This window comes from Pseudorca crassidens, chromosome 5 (genome assembly GCF_039906515.1).
Source record: "Pseudorca crassidens isolate mPseCra1 chromosome 5, mPseCra1.hap1, whole genome shotgun sequence".
NCBI lineage: Eukaryota > Metazoa > Chordata > Mammalia > Artiodactyla > Delphinidae > Pseudorca > Pseudorca crassidens.
Genome location: NC_090300.1, coordinates 101,434,736 through 101,462,437, shown reverse-complemented (window position 1 = coordinate 101,462,437; position 27,702 = coordinate 101,434,736). Strand labels below are relative to the sequence as shown.

General features: G+C 37.7%; 1 protein-coding gene across 8 annotated transcripts in view; it reads left to right on the top strand.

The window, feature by feature from the left end:
* TFG (trafficking from ER to golgi regulator) overlaps positions 1-27,457 on the top strand; it is a 43,381-nt gene extending 15,924 nt beyond the window's left edge. For 2 of the 8 annotated variants that reach the window (XM_067739086.1, XM_067739087.1), the window contains exons 5-8: positions 12,713-12,880; positions 17,280-17,420; positions 23,040-23,135; positions 26,637-27,457. In XM_067739086.1, the coding sequence (XP_067595187.1) occupies positions 12,713-12,880; positions 17,280-17,420; positions 23,040-23,135; positions 26,637-27,019 (788 nt within the window). In that variant the 3' untranslated portion in view covers positions 27,020-27,457. Of the gene's footprint in view, positions 1-12,712; positions 12,881-17,279; positions 17,421-23,039; positions 23,136-25,834; positions 25,876-26,636 lie in introns of all 8 variants that reach the window. The other 6 variants (XM_067739094.1, XM_067739092.1, XM_067739090.1 and 3 more) reach the window with 6 other exon arrangements.
* The last annotated feature ends 245 nt before the right edge of the window (positions 27,458-27,702 follow it).

Sequence of the window (27,702 nt, the reverse complement as noted above, 5' to 3'; positions counted from 1 at the left end):
TATGTGCCACATCTTCTTTATCCATTCCTCCGATGATGAACACTTAAGTTGTTTCCATCTCCTGGCTATTGTAAATAGAGCTGCAATGAACATTTTGGTACATGACTCTTTTTGAATTATGGTTTTCTCAGGGTATATGCCCAGTAGTGGGATTGCTGGGTCATATGGTAGTTCTATTTGTAGTTTTTTAAGGAACCTTCATACTGTTCTCCATAGTGGCTGTACCAATTCACATTCCCACCAGCAGTGGAAGAGTGTTCCCTTTTCTCCACACCCTCTCCAACATTTATTGTTTTTAGATTTTTAGATGATGGCCATTCTGACTGGTGTGAGATGATATCTCATTGTAGTTTTGATTTGCATTTCTCTAATGATTAATGATGTTGAGCATTCTTTCATGTGTTTGTTGGCAGTCTGTATATCTTCTTTGGAGAAATGTCTATTTAGGTCTTCTGCCCATTTCTGGATTGGGTTGCTTGTTTTTTTGTTATTGAGCTGCATGAACTGCTTGTACATTTTGGAGTTTAATCCTTTGTCAGTTGCTTCATTTGCAAATATTTTTTCCCATTTTGAGGGTTGTCTTTTGGTCTTGTTTATGGTTTCCTTTGCTGTGCAAAAGCTTTGAAGTTTCATTAGGTCCCATTTGTTTATTTTTGTTTTTATTTCCATTTCTCTAGGAGGTGGGTCAAAAAGGATCTTGCTGTGATTTATGTCATAGAGTGTTCTGCCTATGTTTTCCTCTAAGAGTTTGATAGTTTCTGTCCTTACATTTAGGTCTTTAATCCATTTTGAGCTTATTTTTGTGTATGGTGTTAGGGAGTGATCTAATCTCATACTTTTACATGTACCTATCCAGTTTTCCCAGCACCACTTATTGAAGAGGCTGTCCTTTCTCCACTGTACATTCCTGCCTCCTTTATCAAAGATAAGGTGACCATATGTGCGTGGGTTTATCTCTGGGCTTTCTATCCTATTCCATTGATCTATCTTTCTGTTTTTGTGCCAGTACCATACTGTCTTGATTACTGTAGCTTTGTAGTATAGTCTGAAGTCAGGGAACCTGGTTCCTCCAGCTCCGTTTTTCGTTCTCAAGATTGCTTTGGCTATTCGGGGTCTTTTGTGTTTCCATACAAATTGTGAATTTTTTTGTTCTAGTTCTGTGAAAAATGCCAGTGGTAGTTTGACAGGGATTGCATTGAATCTGTAGATTGCTTTGGGTAGTAGACTCATTTTCAGAATGTTGATTCTTCCAATCCAAGAACATGGTATATGTCTCCATCTATTTGTATCATCTTTAATTTCTTTCATCAGTGTCTTATAATTTTCTGCATACAGGTCTTTTTTCTCCTTAAGTAGGTTTATTCCTAGATATTTTATTCTTTTTGTTGCAATGGTAAATGGGAGTGTTTTCTTGATTTCACTTTCAGATTTTTCATCATTAGTGTATAGGAATGCCAGAGATTTTTGTGCATTAATTTTGTATCCTGCTACTTTACCAAATTCATTGATTAGTTCTCGTAGTTTTCTGGTAGCATCTTTAGGATTCTCTATGTATAGTATCATGTCATCTGCAAACAGTGACAGCTTTACTTCTTCTTTTCCGATTTGGATTCCTTTTATTTCCTTTTCTTCTCTGATTGCTGTGGCTAAAACTTCCAAAACTATGTTGAATAAGAGTGGTGAGAGTGGGCAACCTTGTCTTGTTCCTGATCTTAGTGGAAATGGTTTCAGTTTTTCATCATTGAGGACGATGTTGGCTGTGGGTTTGTCATATATGGCCTTTATTATGTTGAGGAAAGTTCCCTCTGTGCCTACTTTCTGCAGGGTTTTTATCAGATGGGTGCTGAATTTTGTCGAAAGCTTTCTCTGCATCTATTGAGATGATCATATGGCGTTTCTCCTTCAATTTGTTAATATGGTGTATCACATTAATTGATTTGCATATATTGAAGAATCCTTGCATTCCTGGAATAAAACCCACTTCATCATGGTGTATGATCCTTTTAATGTGCTGTTGGATTCTGTTTGCTAGTATTTTGTTGAGGATTTTTGCATGTGTGTTCATCAGTGATATTGGCCTGTAGTTTTCTTTCTTTGTGACATCCTTGTCGGGTTTTGTTATCAGGGTGATGGTGGCCTCATAGAATGAGTTTGGGAGTGTTCCTCCCTCTGCTATGTTTTGGAAGAGTTTGAGAAGGATAGGTGTTAGCTCTTCTCTAAATGTTTGATAGAATTTGCCTGTGAAGCCATCTGGTCCTGGGCTTTTGTTTGTTGGAAGATTTTTAATCACAGTTTCAATTTCAGTGCTTGTGGTTGGTCTGTTCATATTTTCTATTTCTTCCTGATTGAGTTTTGGCAGGTTGTGCCTTTCTAAGAATTTGTCCATTTCTTCCAGGTTGTCCATTTTATTGGCATAGAGTTGCTTGTAGTAATCTCTCATGATCTTTTGTATTTCTGCAGTGTCAGTTTTTACGTCTCCTTTTTCATTTCTAATTCTATTGATTTGAGTGTTCCACCCTTTTTTTCTTGATGAGACTGGCTAATGGTTTATCAATTTTGTTTATCTTCTCAAAGAGCCAGCTTTTAGTTTTATTGATCTTTGCTATCGTTTCCTTCATTTCTTTTTCATTTATTTCTGATCTGATCTTTATTTCTTTCCTTCTGCTAACTTTGGGGTTTTTTTGTTCTTCTTTCTCTAATTGCTGTAGATGCAAGGTTAGGTTGTTTATTCGAGATGTTTCCTGTTTCTTAAGGTAGGATTGTATTGCTATAAACTTCCCTCTTAGAGCTGCTTTTGTTGCATTCCATAGGTTTTGGGTCATCGTGTCTCCATTGTCATTTGTTTCTAGGTATTTTTTCATTTCCTCTTTGATTTCTTTAGTGATCACTTCGTTATTAAGTAGTGTATTGTTTACCCTCCATGTGTTTGTAGTTTTTACAGATCTTTTCCTGTAATTGATATCTAGTCTCATAGCGTTGTGGTCGGAAAAGATACTTGATACAATTTCAATTTTCTTAAATTTACCAAGTCTTGATTTGTGACCCAAGATATGATCTGTCCTGGAGAATGTTCCATGAGCACTTGAGAAAAATGTGTATTCTGTTGTTTTTGGGTGGAATGTCCTATAAATATCAATTAAGTCCATCTTGTTTAATGTGTCATTTAAAGCTTGTGTTTCCTTATGTATTTTCATTTTGGATGATCTGTCCATTGGTCAAAGTGGGGTGTTAAAGTCCCCTACTATGAATGTTTTACTGTCCATTTCCCCTTTTATGGCTATTAGTATTTGCCTTATGTATTGAGGTGCTCCTATGTTGGGTGCATAGATATTTACAATTGTTATATCTTCTTGGATTGATCCCTTGATCATTATGTAGTGTCCTTCTTTGTCTCTTGTAATAGTCTTTATTTTAAAGTCTATTTTGTCTGATATGAGAATTGTCACTCCAGCTTTCTTTTGGTTTCCATTTGCATGGAATATCTTTTTCCATCCCCTCACTTTCAGTCTGTATGTGTCTCTAGGTCTGAAGTGGGTCTCTTGTAGACAGCATATATATGGGTCTTGTTTTTGTATCCATTCAGCCAATCTGTGTCTTTTGGTGGGAGCATTTAGTCCATTTACATTTAAGGTAATTATTGATATGTATGTTTCTATTCCCATTTTCTTAATTGTTTTGGTTTGTTATTGTAGGTCTTTTCCTTCTCTTGTGTTTCTTGCCTAGAGAAGTTCCTTTAGCATTTGTTGTAAAACTGGTTTGGTGGTGCTGAACTCTCTCAGCTTATGCTTGTCTGTAAAGGTTTTAATTTCTCCATCAAATCTGGATGAGATCCTTGCTGGGTAGAGTAATCTTGGTTGTAGGTTTTTCTCCTTCATCATTTTAAGTATGTCCTGCCAGTCCATTCTGGCTTGCAGAGTTTCTGGGGAAAGATCAGCTGTTAACCTTATGGGAATTCCCTTGTGTGTTACTTGTTGTTTTTCCCTTGCTGGTTTTAATATGTTTTCTTTGTATTTAACTTTTGACAGTTTGATTCATATGTGTCTTGGCATGTTTCTCCTTGGATTTATCCTGTATGGGACTCTCTGTGCTTCCCGGACTTGATTAAATATTTCCTTTCCCATATTAGGGACGTTTTCAACTATAATCTCTTCAGATATTTTCTCAGTTCCTTTATCTTTCTCTTCTTGTTCTGGAATCCCTATAATTCGAATGTTGGTGCGTTTAATGTTTTCCCAGAGTTCTCTGAGACTGTCCTCAGTTCTTTTGATTCTTTTTTCTTTATTCTGTTCTGCAGTAGTTATTTCCACTATTTTATCTTCCAGGTCACTTATCGATTCTTCTGCCTCAGTTATTGTGCTACTGATCCCATCTAGAGTATTTTTAATTTCATTTATTGTGTTGTTCATCGTTGCTTGTTTCATCTTTAGTTCTTCTTGGTCTGTGTTAAATGTTTCTTGCATTTTCTCTATTCTATTTCCAAGATTCTGGATCATCTTTACTATCATTATTCTGAATTCTTTTTCAGGTAGACTGCCTATTTCCTCTTCATTTGTTATGTCTGGTGGGTTTTTATCTTGTTCCTTCATCTGCTGTGTGTTTTTCTGTCTTCTCATTTTGCTTATCTTACTGTGTTTGGGGTCTGGTTTTTTTTTTTTTTTTTTTTTGCGGTACGCGGGCCTGTCACTGTCGTGGCCTCTCCAGCTGCAGAGCACAGGCTCCGGACGCACAGGCTCAGCGGCCATGGCTCACAGGCCCAGCCGCTCCACGGCATGTGGGATCTTCCCGGACTGGGGCACGAACCCGTGTCCCCTGCATCGGCAGGCTGACTCTCAACCACTGCGCCACCAGGGTTTCCTTTTTGCAGGCTGCAGGTTTGTAGTTCCCGTTGTTTTTGGTGTCTGTCCCCAGTGGCTAAAGTTGGTTCAGTGGGTTGTGTAGGCTTCCTGGTGGATGAGGCTGGATCTTGTTTTTCTGGTGGGCAGGTCCACGTCTGGTGGTGTGTTTTGGGGTGTCTGTGGCCTTATTATGATTTTAGGCAGCCTCTCTGCTAATGGGTGGGGTTGTGTTCCTGTCTTGCTAGTTGTGTGGCATAGGGTGTCCAGCACTGTAGCTTGCTGGTCATTGAGTGAAGCTGGGTGCTGGTGTTGAGATGGATATCTCTGGGAGATTTTCACCATTTGATATTATGTGGAGCTGGGAGGTCTCTTGCAGACCAGTGTCCTGAAGTTGTCTCTCCCACCTCAGAGGCACAGCACTGACTCCTGGCTGCAGCACCAAGAGCCTTTCATCCACACGGCTCAGAATAAAAGGGAGAAAAAGTAGAAAGAAAGGAAGAAAGAAGGATAAAATAAAATAAAATAAAGTAACATAAAATAGTTATTAAAATAAAAAATAATTATGAAGAAAAAATTTTTTAAAAAGAAGATAACAAATATAATGGACAGATAGAACCCTAGGACATATGGTGAAAACAAAGCTATACAGACAAAATCTCACACAGAAGCATACACATAGACACTCACAAAAAGAGGAAAAGGGGAAAAATAATAAATCTTGCTCCCAAAGTCCCCTCCTCAATTTGGGATGATTCGTTGTCTATTCATGTATTCCACAGATGCAGGGTACATCAAGTTGATTGTGGAGCTTTAATCCGCTGCTTCTGAGGCTGCTGGGAGAGATTTCCCTTTCTCTTCTTTGTTCTCACAGCTCCCAGGGTCTCAGCTTTGGATTTGGCCCCGCCTCTGCGTGTAGGTCACCGGAGGGCGTCTGTTGTTCACTCAGATAGGGCGGGGTTAAAGGAGCAGCTGACTCGGGGGCTCTGGCTCACTCAGGCCAGGGGGAGGGAGGGGTGCAGATGCGGAGAAAGCCTGCGGTGGCAGAGGTTGGTGGGACGTTGCACCAGCCTGAGCCTCGCTGTGCGTTCTCCCAGGGAAGTTGTCCCTGGATCCCGGGACCCTGGCAGTGGCGGGCTGCACAGGCTCTCTGGAAGGGAGGTGTGGTTAGTGACCTGTGCTCGCACACAGGCTTCTTGGTGGCGGCAGCAGCAGCCTTAGCGTCTCATGCTCGTCCCTGGGGTCCGCGCTGTTAGCCGCGGCTCCCTCGCGTCTCTGGAGCTCCTTTAAGCAGCAATTTTAATCCCCTCTCCTCGCGTACCAGGAAGCAAAGAGGGAAGAAAAAGTCTCTTGCCTCTTCGGCAGGTCCAGACTTTTCCCCGGACTCCCTCCCAGCTAGCCGTGGTTCACTAACCGCTTCAGGCTGTGTTCACGCCGCCAGTCCTCTCCCTGTGCTCCGACCGAAGCCGGAGCCTCAGCTCCCAGCCCCGCCCACTCCGGCGGGTGGGTAGGCAAGCCTCTCAGGCTGGTGAGTGCCGGTTGGCACCGATCCTCTGTGCGGGAATCTCTCCACTTTGCCTTCCGCATCCCTGTTGCTGTGCTCTTCTCTGCGGCCCCGAAGCTTCCCCCCTCCGCCACCCGCAGTCTCCGACCGTGAAGGGGCTTCCTAGAGTGTGGAAACGTTTCCTCCTTCACAGCTCCCTCCCACTGGTGCAGGTCCGGTCCCTATTCTTTTGTCTCTGTTTTTTCTTTTTTTCTTTTGCCCTACCCAGGTACGTGGGGGAGTTTCTTGCCTTTTGGGAGGTCTGAGGTCTTATGCCCGCGTTCAGTAGGTGTTCTTATATGTACTATTTACATTAAGTTAAAGCAAGGTTTATTGACAAAGTTGGAACTGAATATAGTTTGGGGACCAAATATATAATATAGACTGAAATATAAGTATGGCTTGAAAGTAGATTGTAAAAGAGTTGCTTTCCTCGACTTTTAATATTAGATGTTGCACTTTAAAAATAAACTTATTTTTTTAATAATTTTTGTGTTTGCATATAAGTTTCACATGCTTAAAACTGTCCATATTGTGAAATAGTAGTATTTTATAGACTCTGGATGACTGGCTGTAAGGGGCTCAATAGAAGATAGTTTTGTGGAAAAGTTGTATTGTATAATCCCTTGCAACCTTTAGATTCTGAGATACTCTCTTTTTGGCCCCATTTAAATTGTGGAGTTTTGTTTGATTTAGTTAAAGGTGCATTATCCGTCATTTCCCTCTTCCTCCAGCCATGTGGAATTGTGTTAGTGGTAGATGGCTTGATAAATATTTGGTGATTGATTAGTAATTTCTAGTTTCACTTCCAGATTTCAGAACATACTAAAGAGATGTGCTGAAATACTACAGTGAGATCCTTCTGGCCTCTTTATGATGAAACCTTTTACATTTCAGGTCAAAGCAAATGGCATTTTTGAATCCTATCTCTCCAAACAAATATCTTTAAACAAAAATCTCCAATTTTAGGTCAAGGATCTGAAGAAAACTTTTGACCATTTTCCCAGAAGAAATCATAGATGCTGATACCACTACATTTGCATATAACTTGAAGGAGTTAAAGCATCTGTAGAATATTATGAAACTTAGATCAGAATTCAACAAGTAGAGCCAGTACTGTGCAGAAACCTACAGTAGCCTGTATTCTGCTCTAAGGAATAGATTTATAAGCTTTTTGTTTTTGGTGAAACAACCTTTCTCTTCACTTATTTCTCTCCACATACTGCTTTTCTTTATTAGTTTATTTCCAGGTGTTCATATGTTTTATTGTTAATATCTCACCTATGTTAATGTAAAAGATGTTAAAAATTGGTTTCTTCTCTGCATCTTGGAAATCATATCATGTATTGTTTCTTTATATGGCCATCCTTCTAGTCATTGTGTCCTATCTGAGTTACTTAATGAACTGAATAGTACATTCTATGCTTTTTTTTATAATTAAATTAATTAATTAATCAATTCTCATACAGCAGGTTTTTACTAGTTATCTATTTTATACATATTAGTGTATATATGTCAATCCCAATCTCCCGATTCCTCCCACACCACCTCTTTCCCCCCTGGTATACGTACATTTGTTCTCTTTGTCTGTGCTTCTATTTCTGCTTTGCAAATAAGGTCATGTATACCATTTTTCTAGATTCCACATATATGCGTTAATATATGATATTTGTTTTTCTGTTTCTGACTTACTTCACTCTGTATGACAGTCTCTAGGTCCAGGGACGTCTCTACAAATGACCCAGTTTCATTCCTTTTTATGGCTGAGTAATATTCCATTGTATATACATACCACATCTTCTTTATCCATTCGTCTGTTGATGGGCATTTAGGGTGTTTCCATGACCTGGCTATTGTAAATAGGGCTGCAATGAACATTGGGGTACATGTGTCTTTTCGAATTACGGTTTTCTCTGAGTATATGCCCAGTAGTGGGATTGCTGGGTCATATGGTAGTTTTATTTTTAGGTTTTTAAGGAACCTCCATACTGTTCTCAATAGTGGCTGTATCAAATTACATTCCCACCGACAGTGCAAGAGCGTTCCCTTTATTCCACACCCTCTCTAGCATTTGTTGTTTGTAGATTTTCTGATGATGCCATTTCTGACTGGTGTGAGGTGATACCTCATTGTAGTTTTTTTTTTTTTTTTTTTTTTTTTTAGCTGTGTTGGGTCTTTGTTTCTGCGTGAGGACTTTCTCTAGTTGCAGTGAGTGGGGGCCACTTAATCGTGGTGCGTGGGCCTCTCACTGTCCTGGCCTCTCTTGTTGTGGAGCACAAGCTCCAGATGCGCAGGTTTAGTAGTTGTGGCTCACGGGCCTAGATGCTCCGTGGCATGTGGGATCTTCCCAGACCAGGGCTTGAACCTGTGTCCCCTGCATTGGCAGGCGTATTCTTAACCACTGCGCCACCAGGGAAGCCCCCTCATTGTAGTTTTGATTTGCATTTCTGTAATAATGAGTGATGTTGAGCAGCCTTTCATGCACCTCTTGGCCATCTGTTTGTCTTCTTTGGAGAAATGTCTATTTAGGTCTTCTGCCCATTTTTGGATTGGGTTGTTTGTTGTTTTAATATTGATCTGCATGATCTGTTTATATATTTTGGAGATTAATCCTTTGTCCGTTGATTCATTTGCAAATATTTTCTCCCATTCTGAGGGTTGTCTTTTCGCTTGTTTGTAGTTTCCTTTGCTGTGCAAAAGCTTTTAAGTTTCATTAGGTCCCATTTGTTTATTTTTGTTTTTATTTCCATTACTCTAGGAGGTGGGTCATAAAACATCTTGCTGTGATTTATGTCAAAGAGTGTTCTTCCTATGTTTTCCTCTAAGAGTTTTATAGCGTCCAGTCTTACATTTAGGTCTTCAATCCATTTTAAGTTTATTTTTGTGTATGGTATTAGGGAATGTCCTAATTTCATTCTTTTACATGTAGCCATCCAGTTTTCCCAGCACCACTTATTGAAGAGACTGTCTTTTCTCCATTATATATCCTTGCTTCCTTTGTCATAGATAAGTTGACCATAGGTGTTTGGGTTTATCTTTGGGCTTTCTGTCCTGTTCCATTGATCTATATTTCTGTTTTTGTGCCAGTACCATATTGTCTTGAGTACTGTAGCTTTGTAGTATAGTCTGAAATTAGGGAGTCTGATTCTTCCACCTCCATTTTTTTCCCTCAAGATTGCTCTGGCTGTTTGGAGTCTTTTGTATCTCCATACAAATTTTAAGATTTTTTTGTTCTAGTTCTGTAAAAAATGCCATTGGTAATTTGATAGAGATTGTATTGAATCTGTAGATTGCTTTGGGTAGTAGAGTCATTTTCACAGTATTTATTCTTCCAATCCAGGAACATGGTGTACCTCTCCATATGTTTGTGTCACCCTTGATTTCTTTCATCTGTGTCTTATAATTTTCTGAGGACAGGTCTTTTACCTCCTTAGGTAGGTTTATTCCTAGGTATTTTATTCTTTTTGTTGCAGTGGTGAATGGGATTGTTTCCTTAATTTCTCTTTCTGATCTTTTGGTGTTAGTGTACAGGAATGCAAGAGATTTTTGTGCATTAATTTTGTTTTTTTTTTTTGCGGTATGCGGGCCTCTCACTGTTGTGGCCTCTCCCGTTGCAGAGCACAGGCTCCGGATGTGCAGGCTCAGCGGCCATGGCTCATGGGCCCAGCCGCTCTGCGGCATGTAGGATCTTCCCGGACCAGGGCATGAACCCGTGTCCCCTGCATCGGCATGTGGACTCTAAAACACTGTGCCACCAGGGAAGCCCTGTGCATTAATTTTGTATCCTGCAACTTTACCAAATTCATTGATTAGCTCTAGTAGTTTTCTGGTAGCATCTTTAGGATTATTTGTGTATAGTATCATGTCATCTGCAAACAGTGACAGTTTTATTTCTTCTTTTGCAATTTGTATTTCTTCTCTGATTGCTGTGGCTAGCAGTTACAAAACTATGTTGAATAATAGTGACGAGAGTGGACATCCTTGTCTTGTTCCTGATCTTAGAGGAAATGCTTTCAGTTTTCCACCATTGACAATGATGTTGGCTGTGGGTTTGTCATATATGGCCTTTAATACGTTGAGATAGGTTCCCTCGATGCCCACTTTCTGGAGAGTTTTTATCATAATTCAACACCCAACACCAAGGAAGCCCTATGCTTTATTTTTATAGATGGTTGTAACTTTTTTTTTCTCTCCTGTACTTAGATTGCTTACCTATTTTATGAAATTTCCTAAGCTTGTAAGCTCTTAGAACATATTCTGATTTTATAATCTCAAGAAAAAAAAACAAGCATAAAATAGGCCAAAAAGCTACATCAGAAACTGAAAGTCTGGTTCACCAAACAGAACTACCACTCAGGGGCTTCCCTGCTGGCGCAGTGGTTGAGAGTCCGCCTGCCGATGCAGGGGACACGGGTTTGTGCCCCAGTCTGGGAAGATCCCACCTGCTGCGGAGCGGCTGGGCCCGTGAGCCATGGCCGCTGAGCCTGCGCATCCGGAGCCTGTGCTCCGCAGCGGGAGAGGCCACAACAGTGAGAGGCCCGCGTACCACAAAAAAAAAAACAAAAAACAAAACTACAATTCAGCTGTCAGTGCTCTTTAAAATGCTGTGCCTTGGGCTTCCCTGGTGGCGCAGTGGTTGAGAGTCCACCTGCTGATGCAGGGGACATGGGTTCGTGCCCCGGTCTGGGAAGATCCCACATGCCGCAGAGCGGCTGGGCCCGTGAGCCATGGCCGCTGAGCCTGCGTGTCCGGAGCCTGTGCTCTGCAATGGGAGAGACCACAACAGTGAGAGGCCCGTGTACCGCAAAAAAAAAATATAGCTACCTATGTTTTTCAGCACTCTACCTCTGTAATGGACTCCTTGGACACTTGCTTGGACATTTGCTTTCCTCTATGAGGCAGATGATGTGTAGGCCACCTTAAATACTGGATTGACCTGTAGCAGTAGCTCTGCAGTAGCTACTGGAGGAAGTAGTGAGCTAGTGGACATACATTGTGTTCCCTGGTGAATTTAGTTTGCCCTAAGTGGAAGTATGCATAGGTAGTGGAAGGTAGCACTGTGAGGGGAAATAATCATAAGATTGGTGTGATGTGCTCTTGAGATGTGGCCTTGGAATTAGAGGAGGGAAATTGGTGAGGAAGATGGATGACTGGCAGACTTATTTTAAAGCAGTAGTTATAGAAGCTTTCTTATAGAAATTTAGGAAATATTAATGTAACTAAAGGAATGATAGGAATAAATGAGAGCTGTAAGCCCATGTGTGCTTATTTATATTCCACTTAGTCCGTACATTTTTTCACAAGATAAATTTGGTCTTGATCACAGAGATGATTTAATAACTGATGTTCATTTACTTGGTTGGTAACAGAAAGGAATTGATAATTGTCTTTTATTTGAGTAAGTGGTTAGCAGTATTCTTTTCGTTAACTTGTTCGTTTTGTTTTTATTTGTTTTTATTTGTTGGCCTTAAGTTTCTATTTATAAACTGTAGGTTATTCTTGAACCCCTTTTCTTTCACAAGGTAGTGTAAATGCCTGTTTAGTACCGTAGTATCCTTAGAAGAAAAGCATGGTTTAAAATTTTTCCTGCTCATAATGTTTAAAATTCTATTTTTCAAAATATTTTATTATGGAAAAATTGAAACATATACAAACAGAGGCATAATACTATAATGAATTTCATGAACCCACACAGCTTCAACAATTATCAATTCATAGTATCATGCCATCTATACTTGCACACATTTCTACCCCCCCATGTTATTTTGAGCAAATCTCAGACACATATCGTTTTATCTGTAATAAGTAATAAGTATTTTAAAGGAAGACATAGTAAATTAAAAGTATGCATTGGCTTGAGGTTTCCATGTACTTTAATAATGAACCAGAAGACAAGTAAAAATAAAACATAGAAGTTGATATCATAACTTTAGTTAAGCTTTTTTATCCTTTTAGAAAATAAAGCATTAGTGCACAGTATGAGTCTGATATTAGGATATAGGTCATAGGTCTTCAAAAAGAAGGATAAAAATGTTTCTGTCTGTAAAGGTGCTTGTATTTTTTTTCTCATCTGATAATTCTTAGGGAAGGATATACATAATAGCTTTCTCAAGAAATTTTATCTATTTTGCATCTCTTTTTGACCTTTTTTCCTGATTTTACAAACAAAAATATAAACAAGTACAAAGAAGAAGGTAAAATTATCTATAATCCTATTTTCAGAGATACCCTCAACATTCCAGAGTATATGCACATATATATTTTGCTGTCATATATTTTATAGGCCTTATTGAGTATAGATAAAATAGAAACAAGTTTTTGCTTATTTCTTTTATAGATACTGTGGATAGTAGGGAAGAAAAGCCTGCTGCTTCTGATTCTTCTGGGAAACAGTCTACTCAGGTTATGGCAGCAAGTATGTCAGCTTTTGATCCTTTAAAAAACCAAGATGAAATCAATAAAAATGTCATGTCAGCATTTGGCTTAACAGATGATCAGGTTTCAGGTAAGTTAGTGCCTTCCTCCCATCCTTTATTCCCCCTCTCCTTCCTCCCCTTTCCTTCTTTCCTTCTTTAATGGAAGATAACTTGGATATGGTGAAGTGCTCAGATCTTAAGAGTTCAGTTCAATAAATGTTTATACCCTATATATATATATATATATATATATACACACACACACACACACACATATATACCTTATGTACATACCCTATGTAAAATACTAACAAGATCAAGATGTAGATGATTTCCAGCACCCTGGAAAGCTTTCTCATGGCCTCTCCCAGGCAATAGAACTGTCCTCTTTAAAGAATAACCTCTGTTGGTTCAGGTAAATTTTATCAGAAGTAGAATTCAGAGGGTTTATTTTTTAAAAAATCTGAATCATTTATAATCTTATTTCAGATGTGTTGCTGGATTTAAATTATATTTGATATTCTTTCTTTTGATCTTAAATTAAGGCAATTTAAATGAAGATTTCTGGTTTAATTTAGTGTAGAAACTGCTTTTATTTGAATGTTTTTAACCTTAAAACAGCATCTATACTGTGCTTTCTTTTTATATTTTGGGCATCATTTCTTCAACATTTTTTCTGCTTTCTCTCTTTTGGGATTCCAATTATATGTACACTGGAGAGCTTGATTGTCCCATGGCTCTCTGAGGTTCATTTTTCTTCACTCTTTTTTCTCTCTGTTCTTCAGATTGGATGATTCCTGTTGATCACTCTTCACGTTCACTGATTTTTTTCTACCATTTCCAATCTGTTGTTAAACCTTTCTAGTGAATTTTACCTCTCAGTTACTGTGCTTTCAGCTCTAGAATTTCCGTTTGGTTCTTTTTATAGTGTTAGTTTTTTCTGTTAAGATGCCTTACCTTTTCATTCATTAAGATTGTATTTCCCTTTAATTCATTGAAGGTATTTTTATTTAATTCTTTAAAATTACTTATAAAGCTGCTTTGAAATGTTCGCTACATCCAGCATCTGGGCCTGTTTGGAGTCAGTTTCTTCTGCTCTTTCCCTCAGGGGAAACTGAGTATGGGTCACGTATTCCTGTTTCTTTGCACATCTGACAGTTTTTGATTGAAAACTGGACATTGTGGTTAATATGTTCTAATTACTTGGTATTCTTCAGTCAAATGCTCTCCCAGCTGAGCTATTTCAGCAAAGACTTGGAATTCTTTTAGGTTCTTGTGAGGATTTTTTTTACTGCTGCTCTAGTATTTACTCAAATTACTCCTTCTTCCTCCTGGGATTATAGCAGCTGACCGCTCTGCTAAGTCCTTTCAGCTCTAGGTGTGCTGCTTTTTCTTCTGTGCCCTTTTGGTGTCACCCTCTCCCCTCCTACCCCCATGGTCAGCTGGGGGTTTGGGACTGAGCTTATACTCGTATTTTAGGTCTCATTCCTTCAGTGACTCTCTTAACTCAAGGGCTTTTCCCCTCAAGTTTCTGGCTGCTTGACCAACCATGAAGTTAACACCGGTTTTCTGTGGTTCGAGCTGCAGAGGTTGGGGTTTGCAATTCTCACCTGTTGTAATTCCAGGGGGGTAAACTCTTGGTGTCTGCTGACATTTGGCTGACCTCTAGTCATTTCAAATAGTTGTTTTCTTCTATTTTGTCCACGTTTTTAAGTTATTTGTGGGAGGTTTTACCTGATCAGTTTACTTTGCCATTATCAGTAACTGGAAAGATAGAAAAAGAAAATTAGTAGAAAAAATCCTTTGAGACTTTTATGGGATTATTTATTAAAGAGAATTGTGTGACATTCTGAAAAAGAGAGGTGAATACTTATACATGATGTATGTTCTTGGTAAAAGAAGACATCACATAAGTGGTCCATCTGAAAAACACATTTTTAGAGCAACTGAAATATGAGTTAATATTACAGCTTCGTAATATTTAAGACTTCAAGATATGCCAGATAGAGGGAGTAAATAGTTATATATGAGGTCAGGCTTAAAATTTTTGATTAGAATATAGTATAGACCAGACTAATATGATTACTGTGATTCATATTATATTTGAAGACCATTTTTCTGGTAGCTTTGTATGTTGAATTGAAGTAGGAAAAACTGTACACATAGAAAATGCCAGGATACTTTGTGAAGTTACTCAGGTTATGATGTGAAAAACTTGGCTACAGTAGTGAATGTGTACATGGAGGGATGAACTATTATGATAGGAAAAGCAACATTAACTAATAGCTTATGTACAAGGAAGAAAAGAGGAGTGGAAGTAATATTTTTTTAGGATAATAACATAGTGTGTTTGTATTATCTGTGTTATCCTTCTTAGAAGGGATGTGTGTATTTATTTGTCTACATGTTGATAAATATCAGTGAAATGGTGGTACGCAGGAGCGACTGTCCATTTTACTCTGGCAGTCATCAGTTTCTCTTGCATTACCAGTACCATTATCCTAGTTTAGGTTCTCATCAATATCTGGACTATCAGCTTCCACCTATGTGCCTCTAATACAGTGCTAAGTTCTGGGATATACCAGTGCAAAGGATAGAGGTTTGGCCCTCAGGGAAATTAGTCTGCTAGTAATAGCAAGTACTTATGTGGAGCTTTCTAAGTGGTATTCACTTTTATAAGCTCTTGCTATATAATCATTTTTTAATTTTCATTTTTAATATATTTTATATTAAATATATTAATATATTTAAATAATGTTTTAATATATTTCTTTTTAAAATATTTTTTGTTGAGGTATAGTTGATGGTACAATATTATATAAAGTTTCAGGTGTACAACATAGTGATTCACAATTTTTAAAGGTTATACTCCATTTATAGTTATAAAATATTGGCTATATTCTCTGTGTTGTATAATATATCCTTGTAGCTTACTTATTTTATATATAGTATTGATAGTTTGTACCTCTTAATCCCCTATACTTCTTGCCCCTCCCCCATAACCTCTTTTATGAGTATTTGCTATAAGCTCTTATTAACTCACAATCCTTACAGTAACCTTATGAAGTAGGAATTAGTATTTCTTTTGTACAGATGAGGAAACTGAGGCACAGAAAGAGATCAAGTAACATGCCCAGAGTTACACAGCTACTAAGTGGCAGCATTGGGAATTGAACCTAGACAGTCTGGCTCCAAAACTTGTGCTTTTAACCATTCTTCTATATTGCCCAAACAAAAAGAACTTAAAGAAGTCAACATATCTATAATCTACAGTTATCTTCAGAATGTCTTTTTACAGTATGGGAGCTGTAGCAAATTCTCTCCATTTACTTCTTTGTTCATTATTTTAGAAGAATTTTGAGTGGTTCCATGTGTAAGAGAGCTAGGTCTTGTGAGGCAGATGGAAGGAATCAGAAAGGGACCTGGCCCAAAGAGCTCCAAGTCTAAGAGGGAAGATGAGGCCTCTTCAGAAATACAAAGTAGAAGTTGGTAAGGGTCTTAATAAAAGTATACTCCATAGAAGTTCACAAGTGAAGAAAAGTATTTATGGGTGAAGAAGCCTTACTAGAAGTGTGGAGTTATAACTGAGTTTTAAGGAATGTTTATTTAGATATGTGAAAATGTGAAGGGAACAGTGATTAATGAAATGGACGCAGAGAAAGTATTAGATCTATTGGGGGAATAGGGAATAGGTTAGTTTGACTGAAGGGCATGTGAGAAGAGGAATTGTGAGAAATGTTTGGACCCTTGAATACCAAGCTAGAGGCTTGAACTTGATTTATGGGCAGTGGAGGCCCATTGAAGAATGAAATGAGGGCTTCCCTGGTCAGTGGTTAAGAATTCACCTGCCAATGCAGGGGACATGGGTTCGAGCCCTGGTCTGGGAAGATCCCACATGCCGCGGAGCAACTAAGTCCGCGCACCACCACTACTGAGCCTGCACTCTAGAGCCTGTGAGCCACAACTACTGAAGCCCACGCACCTAGAGCCCATACTCTGCAACAAGAGAAGCCACCGCAATGAGAAGCCTGTGCACTGCAACGAAAAGTAGCCCCCGCTCGCCGCCACTGGAGAAAGCCGGCACGCAGCAACAAAGACCCGACGCAGCCAAAAATAAATAGATAAATAAATAAATAAATTTATTTAAAAAAAAAGAATGAAATGATACTTTTGGTTGATCTAAAAATAGATTACATAAAGTGGTGGATACTGTTATCGCAGAGGTGAGTTTTGGTTTTTGCAGGGGGAGTTTAGGACTCAGGAATGTAGCACTCCACACTTTACAAGGAAGGATTTCCAGTTGTAGCTTTGGATTCTTGAGAGATTGGAGCAAAGGAAAAAAGTATATACATCAATATATAAGGCTGCATTTGGGTTGTGCTTATTCTATAGTACTTTTATTTTTAGTTTCTTAACCAAACTTATTATTGAGCTTGTTGGGGACAGGTCTTGTATTAGAAACTGAGCTGACTTTTCATGACCACCCAGGGCCACCCAGTGCTCCTGCCGAAGACCGTTCAGGAACTCCCGACAGCATTGCTTCCTCCTCCTCTGCAGCTCACCCACCAGGAGTTCAGCCACAGCAGCCACCATATACAGGAGCCCAGACTCAAGCAGGTCAGAGTGAAGGTAAAATAGAGCTTAGAGCACATGTGCGGAAAGGTACATGTGCAGAAACGTTTATTATGGCATTGTTGGTAACGGTGAAAAGCTTACGTGTGCATTCACGCTATGAACACGGTTGTAAAAATTTTTGATGTACTGACATAGTATACTTTTGGGTTAAAAATACCAAATAGAACAATGTCAGGTATGCTTCTGATTACTGAAGACGAAAAAAAGCTAAAAATGTTTAAAGCATAATATTTAGGTGCTATTTTATTCCCTTCTCCCTTCCCCTCTTGCAACTGTGTATTATTTTTGTAATTTAAAAAATAGAGGTAAAGCGTAACATTAGTTAAGTAGTTTTTTTGAAAGATAAATAGCCATTTATATTTTTGTGCATTTAGCAATATGTCTTTTGTGGAAAAAGCAATGTATTTTAAATCAAACTTTTCTTCTCTAAATGATGTGTTCTCGGATGAGCAGTTTAATCTCTCTGGGTTTTTATATTCTCCCACTTGTGACTTGTGAAAATTGGACTAAATCAGTGGTTTTAAAAGAGGGTCTTTAGTCCTGAATGAAATAGAACTTAAAAGCTCAGTATTTAAAACAAGTAAGGGGTCACTGCCATTGTTGAAGGGGATTGAGGGGCCGCAAGCTCAGGACAGCAGACACTGAGGTGCCTCATTGAAACCCTTGGAGCGCTGCAGAACGTCGCCTCGGGGTTACTCATCTAGGGTTCCTTCTAGATGTTAAAATGTTATTTCTTTGAATTGCCCATGCTTGTTAGGCCCTTTAAAGCCCTATGTTTTACTTTAAAACAATCACCAGGTGGTGCTCTATTTGCGTAAAGGGGCCAGGTGGTATGACAGGATGTATTTTCAGCACGATAAGCAAGTGACTGAGTTTATTAATCACATTAAAACAAACAAATAAACCCCCCCAAAACAGTCTAAAATGAACCGAGCACTTTTGTAATAGATTTCTAATTATTCTGTGGTGGTACTTTTAGGTTTGTCCCATTGAATAAATGATAGTGGTAGAGACTAGCAGGTGGCATTTTGCTGATAAATGAGTGGTTTGGGAAGAATTTCTTACTGCTAAAGCCTCTTCTCAACCAACTTTAGTCATAGTCTTTCCTTTGTACCAAGATGCAACTGCCAGAACTGGAATAAGCTAGAATTGAGGCAGATGTGTCTGAAACAGGGAGGAAGAAGCAGAGTTTGGATATGATGGGAGTTTAATGGCTATATCAGATGAACTAACATCTGTTTTGAAAAAAAAAAAAAAATCCCATTTTAAGCCGTGTATACTGTTGTAGGATGACAGTTGGAAGGGTAATTGTACCAAATAATGTTTGCTGTTCACTTATAAAGGAATGGGATTTAAGGTTCTGCTAACAATATCTCAACTTATTCTATCAGGGGTTTGTTTTAATGGAAAATTTATTTTCAAATAGGTAAAACTTTAGTAATATAAAAGGATATACAGTGGAAATTAGAAAATGCTGTTTCCCACTTCTGACCCCCAGCAACCAAGTTCCCTTTTCTAGAGGCATCAGGTTGACACCATTTGGTGTGAATTGAATTTCTTTAGGGTGGCATTAATTGTATTCCTTCCTAAAGCCGTTACTTTTTAGTGTACATTAAAACATTGTAATGTACATTGTAATGAGAAATTTGTACAGTTATTAATGTGACATCAGTCAATAGATTAGCATTGTGGAGGTGAATCTCTAGATCAGTGTTGTCCAAAAGAAATACCATGGAAGCTACATGTAATTTAAAATTTTCTGTTAGCCACATTAAAAAAGTTTTTTAATGGTAAAATTAATTTCCATTATACATTTTATTTAATCCAGTATATCCAGTGTATCAACATGTAATCATTATTAAAAAGTTATTAATGTTCTACATTCTGGTTTTCATACTGTATATTGGAAATCTGGGGTGTGACATCAATTTGAAACACTTCAAAACACGTACAGCATATCACAGTTAAGACTGGCCACATTTCAGGTGTTTATTAGTGGTCATATGTGGCTAGTGCCTATTGGATAGCACAGCTCTAGATTAATGTATCAGTCATTTACAGATTCACAAGATGAATTACAGGCTACTTTAATGAATGCTTTTTGATGTATGATATATAATGAGTCCCTGGCATCACCAGTTAGTTAGATCAACTGCTGGTTATAATTTCAGCAGAATAATCAACATAAAAATCTACTACTAATAATTAATAATAGCAATTTCTTAGAATAGAATATGAAATAATAATCTAAAATAAAGTAAATAATTCTGAGTTATTATTTAAATTCCATAAAAGGGACCTTGGATTTGTAAATTTTTTTCCCAAGGATTTTAGTCTTAATATGTTGTTCAGTTAAAAGGATCAACAAAATATTAAGCTTCATGAAAAGAAACAGAATGGACAGTATTATCCTTTTTCGCCTAAGGCAGGTGCCTCTGTTACTGGAAAGCTATGTGCACTAGAGTAGTTGCCAAAAACATAATAAAAAAGTGGCAAGGATACAGAAAAGAGCACTAAAAGTCATCAAAGGCTAGGAAGTATTGCTGTTTGACAAGCTAAAAAGGTGACAAGGATATAATTGAAATCTGTAAATCATATGCCAATAAAATGGATAAGCTGAGTAGTCTTTTAAAGTAGCATTCTTTTTTCATCTATCTTGCCTCTTCCACTCCCCTCTTTTCACTCAGTTATTTTAGTATGCATGTCTAAATGATACTCTTTTCTTTTTAATGTAATCACCATATCATTATTATACATAACAATATTGTGATTCTTTTTTAAACTTTACTGAATATGGTTGATTTACAATGTGTTAATTTCTGCTGTACAGCACAGTGACTTAGTTATATGTATATATATTCTTCTTTCATATTCTTTTCCATGTGGTTTAAGTGATTCTTAATGTCAACACATTATATTTGAATTTCTGTAGTTGTCTCATAGTTACTTTATAACAGTTGGGGGGCTTGTTCAAATTAGGAGTCTTACAACAAGGTTCACATTTTCCATTTGATTGTGTGTCTAAAGTCTTTTTTTTTTTTTTAATAGCTGTCAACCCTACATGTTTCTAAAGTCAAAACTATGTATGTTAATTAACTATTGCTATGTTAACAATTTACGCCAAAACATAGATGCTTAAAACAACAAACAGTTATTATCTCACAGTTTCAGAATCAGGGATCTGGGAGACGCTTAGCTTGGTGGTTTTGGCTCAGGGTCTCTCATGAGCTTACAGTCTTCTGAAGCTTAACCTGCACTGAAGGATTCACTTCGAAGATGACTCCCTCACATGGTTGTTGGCAGGAGGCTTCATTTACTCACCACATGGATCTCATAGGCTGCTTGGGTGACCTCATGACGGGCAGCTTCCACCAGAGTGAATGATCAAGACAGTAATAGGAGATGGCTGTCTTTCACGACGTATCCTCAGAAATGTCACTGTCATTTCTGCAATATTCTAATGATATAGAGGTCAGCCCTATTCAGTGTGAGGGGACTACACAAGAGAGTGAATACTCATGTGTTTATTGCTTGGTCTTTGCTAATTTTTGTATTGTGGAGTTAATCTTTCTAATTTCTAAAAATATAAAGGATACCAACCCCTTATCATATGCTATACATGTGCAGGAGTCATTGAGGGTCATCATAGAGGCTGGCTACCAACCTGTGTCACAAAGTTTAGTCCTAGAGGCCTCACCATTACTCTTTGCTTCATCCTATTCTCTTTCTCCCTAGGTAATATGTTTTATTGCTTTTACTTTTTTCTACCATTGATTCTTTCTGAAAATATAATACACAAAACGTAGCTTATATATTTTTTTCCCTCAGATCATAGCTTACTCTAAACTCTGTTGGCACCTTGCTTTTTCGCTTAATATATCCTGTAGCTCTCTCCTTCTTCAAGTATGTCAAGTTGTTCTTCATTGTTTACAACTGAACACAGACTTCTTAATTTTCAGAATACTGTGACAGAGAGTGAGAGTCCTGTTTTGGACTTGAATGAAGTGTATTTAAAATAAGTAAAAGAAATACTTTGTAGAGATAGTATTTAATCACAGGGTCGGCATTTTCACAATGAGTTCGAAGCAGATTAAGAAAAAAATAGAGCGTGCACTTGCTTTAAGAATTGTTGTACCCTGTCATTTTTTTATTAGGAAAATGATTAGGCTTTTTTGAGTGGGCGATCCTTAGGCTCACTGGCAGCAGTCTACTACATGGAGCTTTAATCTCAGACTTTTCGATGATACTAAGTTAATGTTTATATTAAACAAGGTAACATGTACAAAACTCCTTTTAAGCTAACGCTCTAGAGTTATGCCTGGGTTCTGGTGATGGTTCTTACTAGCTGTGATGTATTGACCCCAGGTAAGTTGCTTAATCTTTCTGTACTGAAAAAAGGATTGCTAATGAGGTTGATTTTTTTTTTCCCCTATGTATTCATTGTGTGTTCTTTGCTCATTTTTGTATTGTAGAGTTAATCCTTCTGATTTCTAGGAATTAGAACCCACTGTCAAATGCTATGCATATTCCTCCCCTTTGATTATATTTCTGTACCAGATTCTGGCCACTTCCGTTCTAAAATTTAGTTATGAAATGCAATCTAGGATTAAGGCAGTATCTTCTAAAAGGTGGTTAACTTCTGTACTACCTTTGTGCTATCGATAAATCTTGAACCATTAAGAAAGCATTTAAGAAACTTTTTGTCCGTTTTTGGTTGTATTTGGGAAGAGGATTAATAGCTTAAAAATAGTTAAGCAAATTTTATTTATATCATAAAAAGCATACCACTGCTTGCTAGGAAATAATCTGGCTATCAGTAAGGTCATAGCTCATTTAGTGCTGCAGTATGTGGAGCTGGGCACCCAGTCCAGTAGCGTGGGTTCTATCCTGGGATCGTAGCCTGTGAGCACTAGCTGCCTCCTGCATCTCAGTTTGAATGGCACTAGATAATGCATTGACTTTTTTTTAGTCATTGTCTTTTTCCGCCAAAAGTATGCTATTTACCTGTTGTCTTTTGATTAACAGCAGGTAGTTTGAGTATTTTTTAAAGACTCAGCAACATAAAGTTGTTTTAAAGATTTAAATACTAGCTAGATTTTTTAAAAATTTAAATTCTAGCTAGATATTACAGTGCAAGTTTTATTGCTCTCTAGGCATTAGATCTAGCTAAATCCACCATTAGAACAACTGTAAAGTAATAGAGATGATAAGGACATGAACCAGTAAATTCTTACGTGTTTGGAAATCACAGGAGCTATTAATGGTATTTGCCCCTTTCCTCAAATTTTTATTTATTGTTTTTTACTGAACATTAGTAGTACATATCTGTTGACAGTTGGGTTTGAAAACATTAGTTTTTCTGGAATTTCTGAAGTAACCACTCATGTTATTTGCTGCCGATTAGAGTTCTCTGCAGTTATTCCACAGCAGAATAGCCACACTTGTTAAATTGTTCATTCTTCTCTTCATAGACAGAGGGGAACAAACACATTCTTGTGTCTTGGTTCTCAGTGTGTTTATGTGTGTGAATGGGGAGAGAATTAAATGTGCTTTGAAAGCGTTTCTCTTCTGCTGCGTTAAACCTGCCTCTTTGCCTTGTCTTGTCTCTTTTAGGTCAGATGTACCAGCAGTACCCGCAGCAGGCTGGCTATGGCACTCAGCCCCAGGTGCCCCCCCAGCCGACGCAGCAGTACGGTATTCAGTATGCAGGTGAGCGGGTGTCCAGAGGGAGCTGTCTCTGTACTCAAGAAACTTTAATTCTTTCCCCCTAATTCCTTGATTTGTTATAGTAGGTATTAAGTATTTACTTGGGGGGGGGGGAATAACACTTGTTTTATTTATTTTTAAATATTTTGCATAAAAATTTTTACTGTAAATCACCATTTCAGTTTTCCAGTGGGCAGGTAAAACTTAAAATCATAGTAGATGATTCAGTAGTAACCTGTAGTATAAAAGAGTTTTTAATACAAAGTTACCTCCTACTGATGTGATGACTTACCTGCTGGGTGATGTAGAGCTACAAAAATGCAACATTTTTTCCTCCATTATATGTAACACATTATCCCAGTGTACTCTTAGTACCTGTAAAAGCATTAACAGTTCCCTCATGGAACTTTCCATGGAACATGGAAAGAGGTGGTCTTATTAAATAAGAACCAAATTAAGCTACATAGGTTTTTAAATCTCCCAAAAGTATGTAGGAATACCAAAAACAGGCCATAAAAGTAGAATTGTGTAAAACGTAATTCAGGCAACTAAGAACATAAAAATCTCTCCGTGTAGCTTTGAATACTGTGGTTATAATTCAGGTAATTTTTACATTTGTTATATCTGAGAATTTTGTGTTCAGCTCTTGTTTTACAGTCAAAGATTTAAGTATCAAAATTTCAACTGTAATTTTAGAAAAGTAGTAAGATTAACTCTACAAAAATGAGCAAAGAACATGCAATAAACATGGGGGAAAACAGTCAACCTCATTAGCAATCCCTTGTGTACACATTATCTCATTTAATATAAACATTAACTTAGGTATCATCGAAAAGTCTGAGATTAAAGCTCCATATAGTAGACTGCTGCCAGTGAGCCTAAGGATCTCCCACTCAAAAAAGCCTAATCATTTTCCTCAGTAAAAATGACAGGGTACAACTATTCTTAAAGCAAGTGTGTGCTCTTTTTTTTCCCTTAAATGTGCTTGGAACTTACGGTGAAAACACCACCCCTGCAGTTATAAGGTTCAGAAACCATGTGGCCCCCAAAGCCTAGAATAGTTACTGTCTGGTCCTTTACAGAAAAACGTTTGCTGGCCCCCTGAATTAGACCATAAAATTCTACCATTGGAGTCTGACATATTTTAACACAAAGAACAATTTTTATTTGGATTGGATTTGCTGTGGAGTGATTTAACCTGTAACTGCTAGTTTTTAATTATATAAAATAGGTGGAATGAATTTGAACTTGGACTATAATATTGGGGGAAGGTTATTTTTAGGATGCAGTCCTTTAAAGAAAATCTGTGTTACAAATTACATAATTTGTAGAAATAATAGATATTAGAGTGGGAAAGACCTAGTTATCTAATCCAGGGGATTTCAGTCTTCACCATACTTCAGAATCACCTGGAGAGGTGTTTTTTGAAAGTTACAGGTGCCTGGGCTCTACTCCCAGCTATCTTGTTTTATTTGGTCGAGCATGGGACTCAGGCTTTTTTATTTTAAATGCTTTGCACGTCATTCTAAAGTGCAACCAGGGTTGGGGACCACTGATCTTGTCCCACCCACTCATTTTATAAATGAGACAACTAGGGTTCAGAGAGTTGTGATTCATCAAAGGACATGCAGCCATTTAGTGGGAGAACCAGACCAGAACCCAGTATCCTTGACTTTGTAGTTAATGACTTCTCTATATCATTCTACATTCTCCAACCATGACCAGGGGTTGGCAGACTTTTCTGCCATAAAAAGCTAGATAGTAAATATTTTAGGCTTTGTGGACCATGTGACTCCTTGTTCTTTAAAATTCATTTATTCAGAGAACCACAGAATTTCCATTTCTTGCCATTTCTGGCAATTTGCACCAAAGTTACTCATTTATTTTGTTTTTCAAGGGAGGGGGGATTGGTGGTGGGAGGAGGAGAGTATATACATATAGAGGTATTGCTATATTATGGTCAAAGACTAGTAGGTTGCTAATGAAACAGCATCTTAGGCCCTTAGGGGTTATTCCCTCTCTTGAAAAATAGATATGGTTGTCCCCAGATGCTGTTAAAAAGCCAGTTTAGATTTCACCTGCCAGGATGAGAAGACAGCTTTTTTTTTTTGCTCATAATCTTAAGTTGAATAGATATTTTCAGTATAAAAGCTGAGTCCTTCTGTTTCTCCAAAAACTTACAGTAAAAAAATTTTATGTAGAGGATAGGAGAAATTGTATGACATCAATGAATTGACTTTAGTTCAGTATTTAGATACTGCCATGAGTAAAATGCATTAGATATTTGATTTACTTATTAAAAATTAAGCTTGCTCTTAATGATTTTAGTCAGGGTCTTCACTGAGTAAAGTTTAGTTCTTTTCAAATTATTATCTCTGTATTTCTGATCCTGCTAGTCCTATTAACTTGAATTTGGGAGATATGGAAATAGTCAAGTAAATACTCTGCTTGGAGACTAAGTGGTGGTGGTAACATTGGACCATCTTTGACACTCTGACACTTTGGCAGTTTCCCTCTGTGACCTTTTCCAGTTTTATTCATGGACTGTGTCAGAAAGGTTTCTTTCATGAGTAAATTTTGAACCCAGGTTCAAGGTGAGTTCAGAATATACTCAAATTCATTCAATCCTTTTTATTTTTTTAAATGCAGGGTTGTACATATTTTAATAATTTTCTTATGTATCTGGTATTTAATGCTGACAGGATTCCAGTCAATGGAGAGGTTTCATTGCAAGTAGCTGCAGGTGTGTTTCATGGTAGAGATAAAAGTTTTTAGTGAAGCAGACCTTTTATTTTAAAAGACTTTACATCCTAGTAACTAATGAATATAGATGTTGATTTTTGTGGGGCAATATGATATGCTTTCTGTGTGTTACATTGTTACTGCTAAGCCAGAATTTTGAATTGTGAAGGCAAAAACCTTTACATCAGATACCAAATCTAAAAGAAAGATTTTAAGGATTGTGAAAGTTGGCACTTAATGTTTATTCTTAAATGGCTTAGTTTTTATAGAGTGAATAAACCTTAAAGCATCTCATTAGCACAATAAGATGTATTTGTAGCACCATTGTTTCATTTAAAAATATTCATTCTCTACAAATAAAATGTGTTTTTATTTGGTACTGTTACTAAACAGGCCCCTCAGAACCAGGTTAATGACTAGCTTTTGCATTAATTCCTGCATTTATCATTTGAACATCTACTCTATACTGGGAGTTATGCTAGAACAGGAATTTGCTCTCAGGGATTATGCAGTGTAGGAGGAGTTGAAGTAGAAGAAGTATATATAGTGGTTTTAATTTTAGAGGGTTTACAAAATTGTCTAGAAAGTGCTTCTTGGAGACTATGTGCTCTTGAAATATAGACTCTGCTACTCTACTCGTTGCATAAATACTTAGGATTAAGTTTGTTAAATTTCTCATTTTTTGTCCATAACAGTAAGACTAATTCTCTGGAAATTGGTCACCAAAAGGAAAAATAAGACATGTACGTTTTGCCTTTTCAGCAGGCTACAGTCAGCAGACTGGACCCCAGCAACCTCAGCAGTTCCAGGGATATGGCCAGCAGCCAGCTTCCCAGGCACCGGCTCCTGCCTTCTCTGGTCAGCCTCAGCAACTTGCTGCTCAGCCGCCACAGCAGTACCAGGCGAGCAGTTACCCTCCACAGACCTACACTACCCAAACTTCTCAGCCCACTAATTACACTGTGGCCCCTGCCTCACAACCTGGAATGGCTCCAAGCCAACCCGGGGCCTATCAACCAAGACCAGGTTTCACTCCACCTCCTGGGAGTACCATGACCCCTCTTCCGAGTGGGTCTAACCCTTATGCACGTAGCCGTCCTCCCTTTGGTCAGGGCTATACCCAACCTGGACCAGGTTATCGATAAGGAGGCTCAGTTACACTGATGAATGTAGCTGCTAGCTGTTCGCCTCCCAAAAGACTCCAATACTACTCTTTTAATTTGTATTGAAGTTCACAAGTTTAAAAAGCAGAGCATTTTTTTATGATATCATTGTTGCTGTTAATTGAAAGTTAATTTGCTGGAAGAAAAAAGACCAAAATGAAAGTTTTTTTCCTCCCCTGCTTAAAATTGTAGCAGCTCCCTAGTTATTTTGGAACACTACTCTTACATGTGTGCAAAGTGATTGACTTTCTAGCTTGCCTTGTCCAGAGGATATTAAAATGCTAGGTTGAAGTTCAGCCATCTTACTTGGCTTTTTACCATTAACATGATGTACTAAAGTAGATCCCTTTGCGAAGACTAGATATTATGTATAAATGTAACAAACATTGATTGATAGGTTAATAAAGAAAGATGATTGAATCCATTAGTGGTCTTGTAATTTAATTTAGTCATTGACACTATATGTGTGTGTGTGTATATGTGTATATATATATATATATATATATATATAAATGAGAAAAAATACAAATCCTTATTGATGTTTTGGTCTTAAAATGAAGTATAGACCTTTTATGCCTGTCTTGTGAAATAGATTTCACAAGAAGATAGATAGATTATATAATATTATTATATATAAATAAACACAGTAGATTCAGTATTAAAAG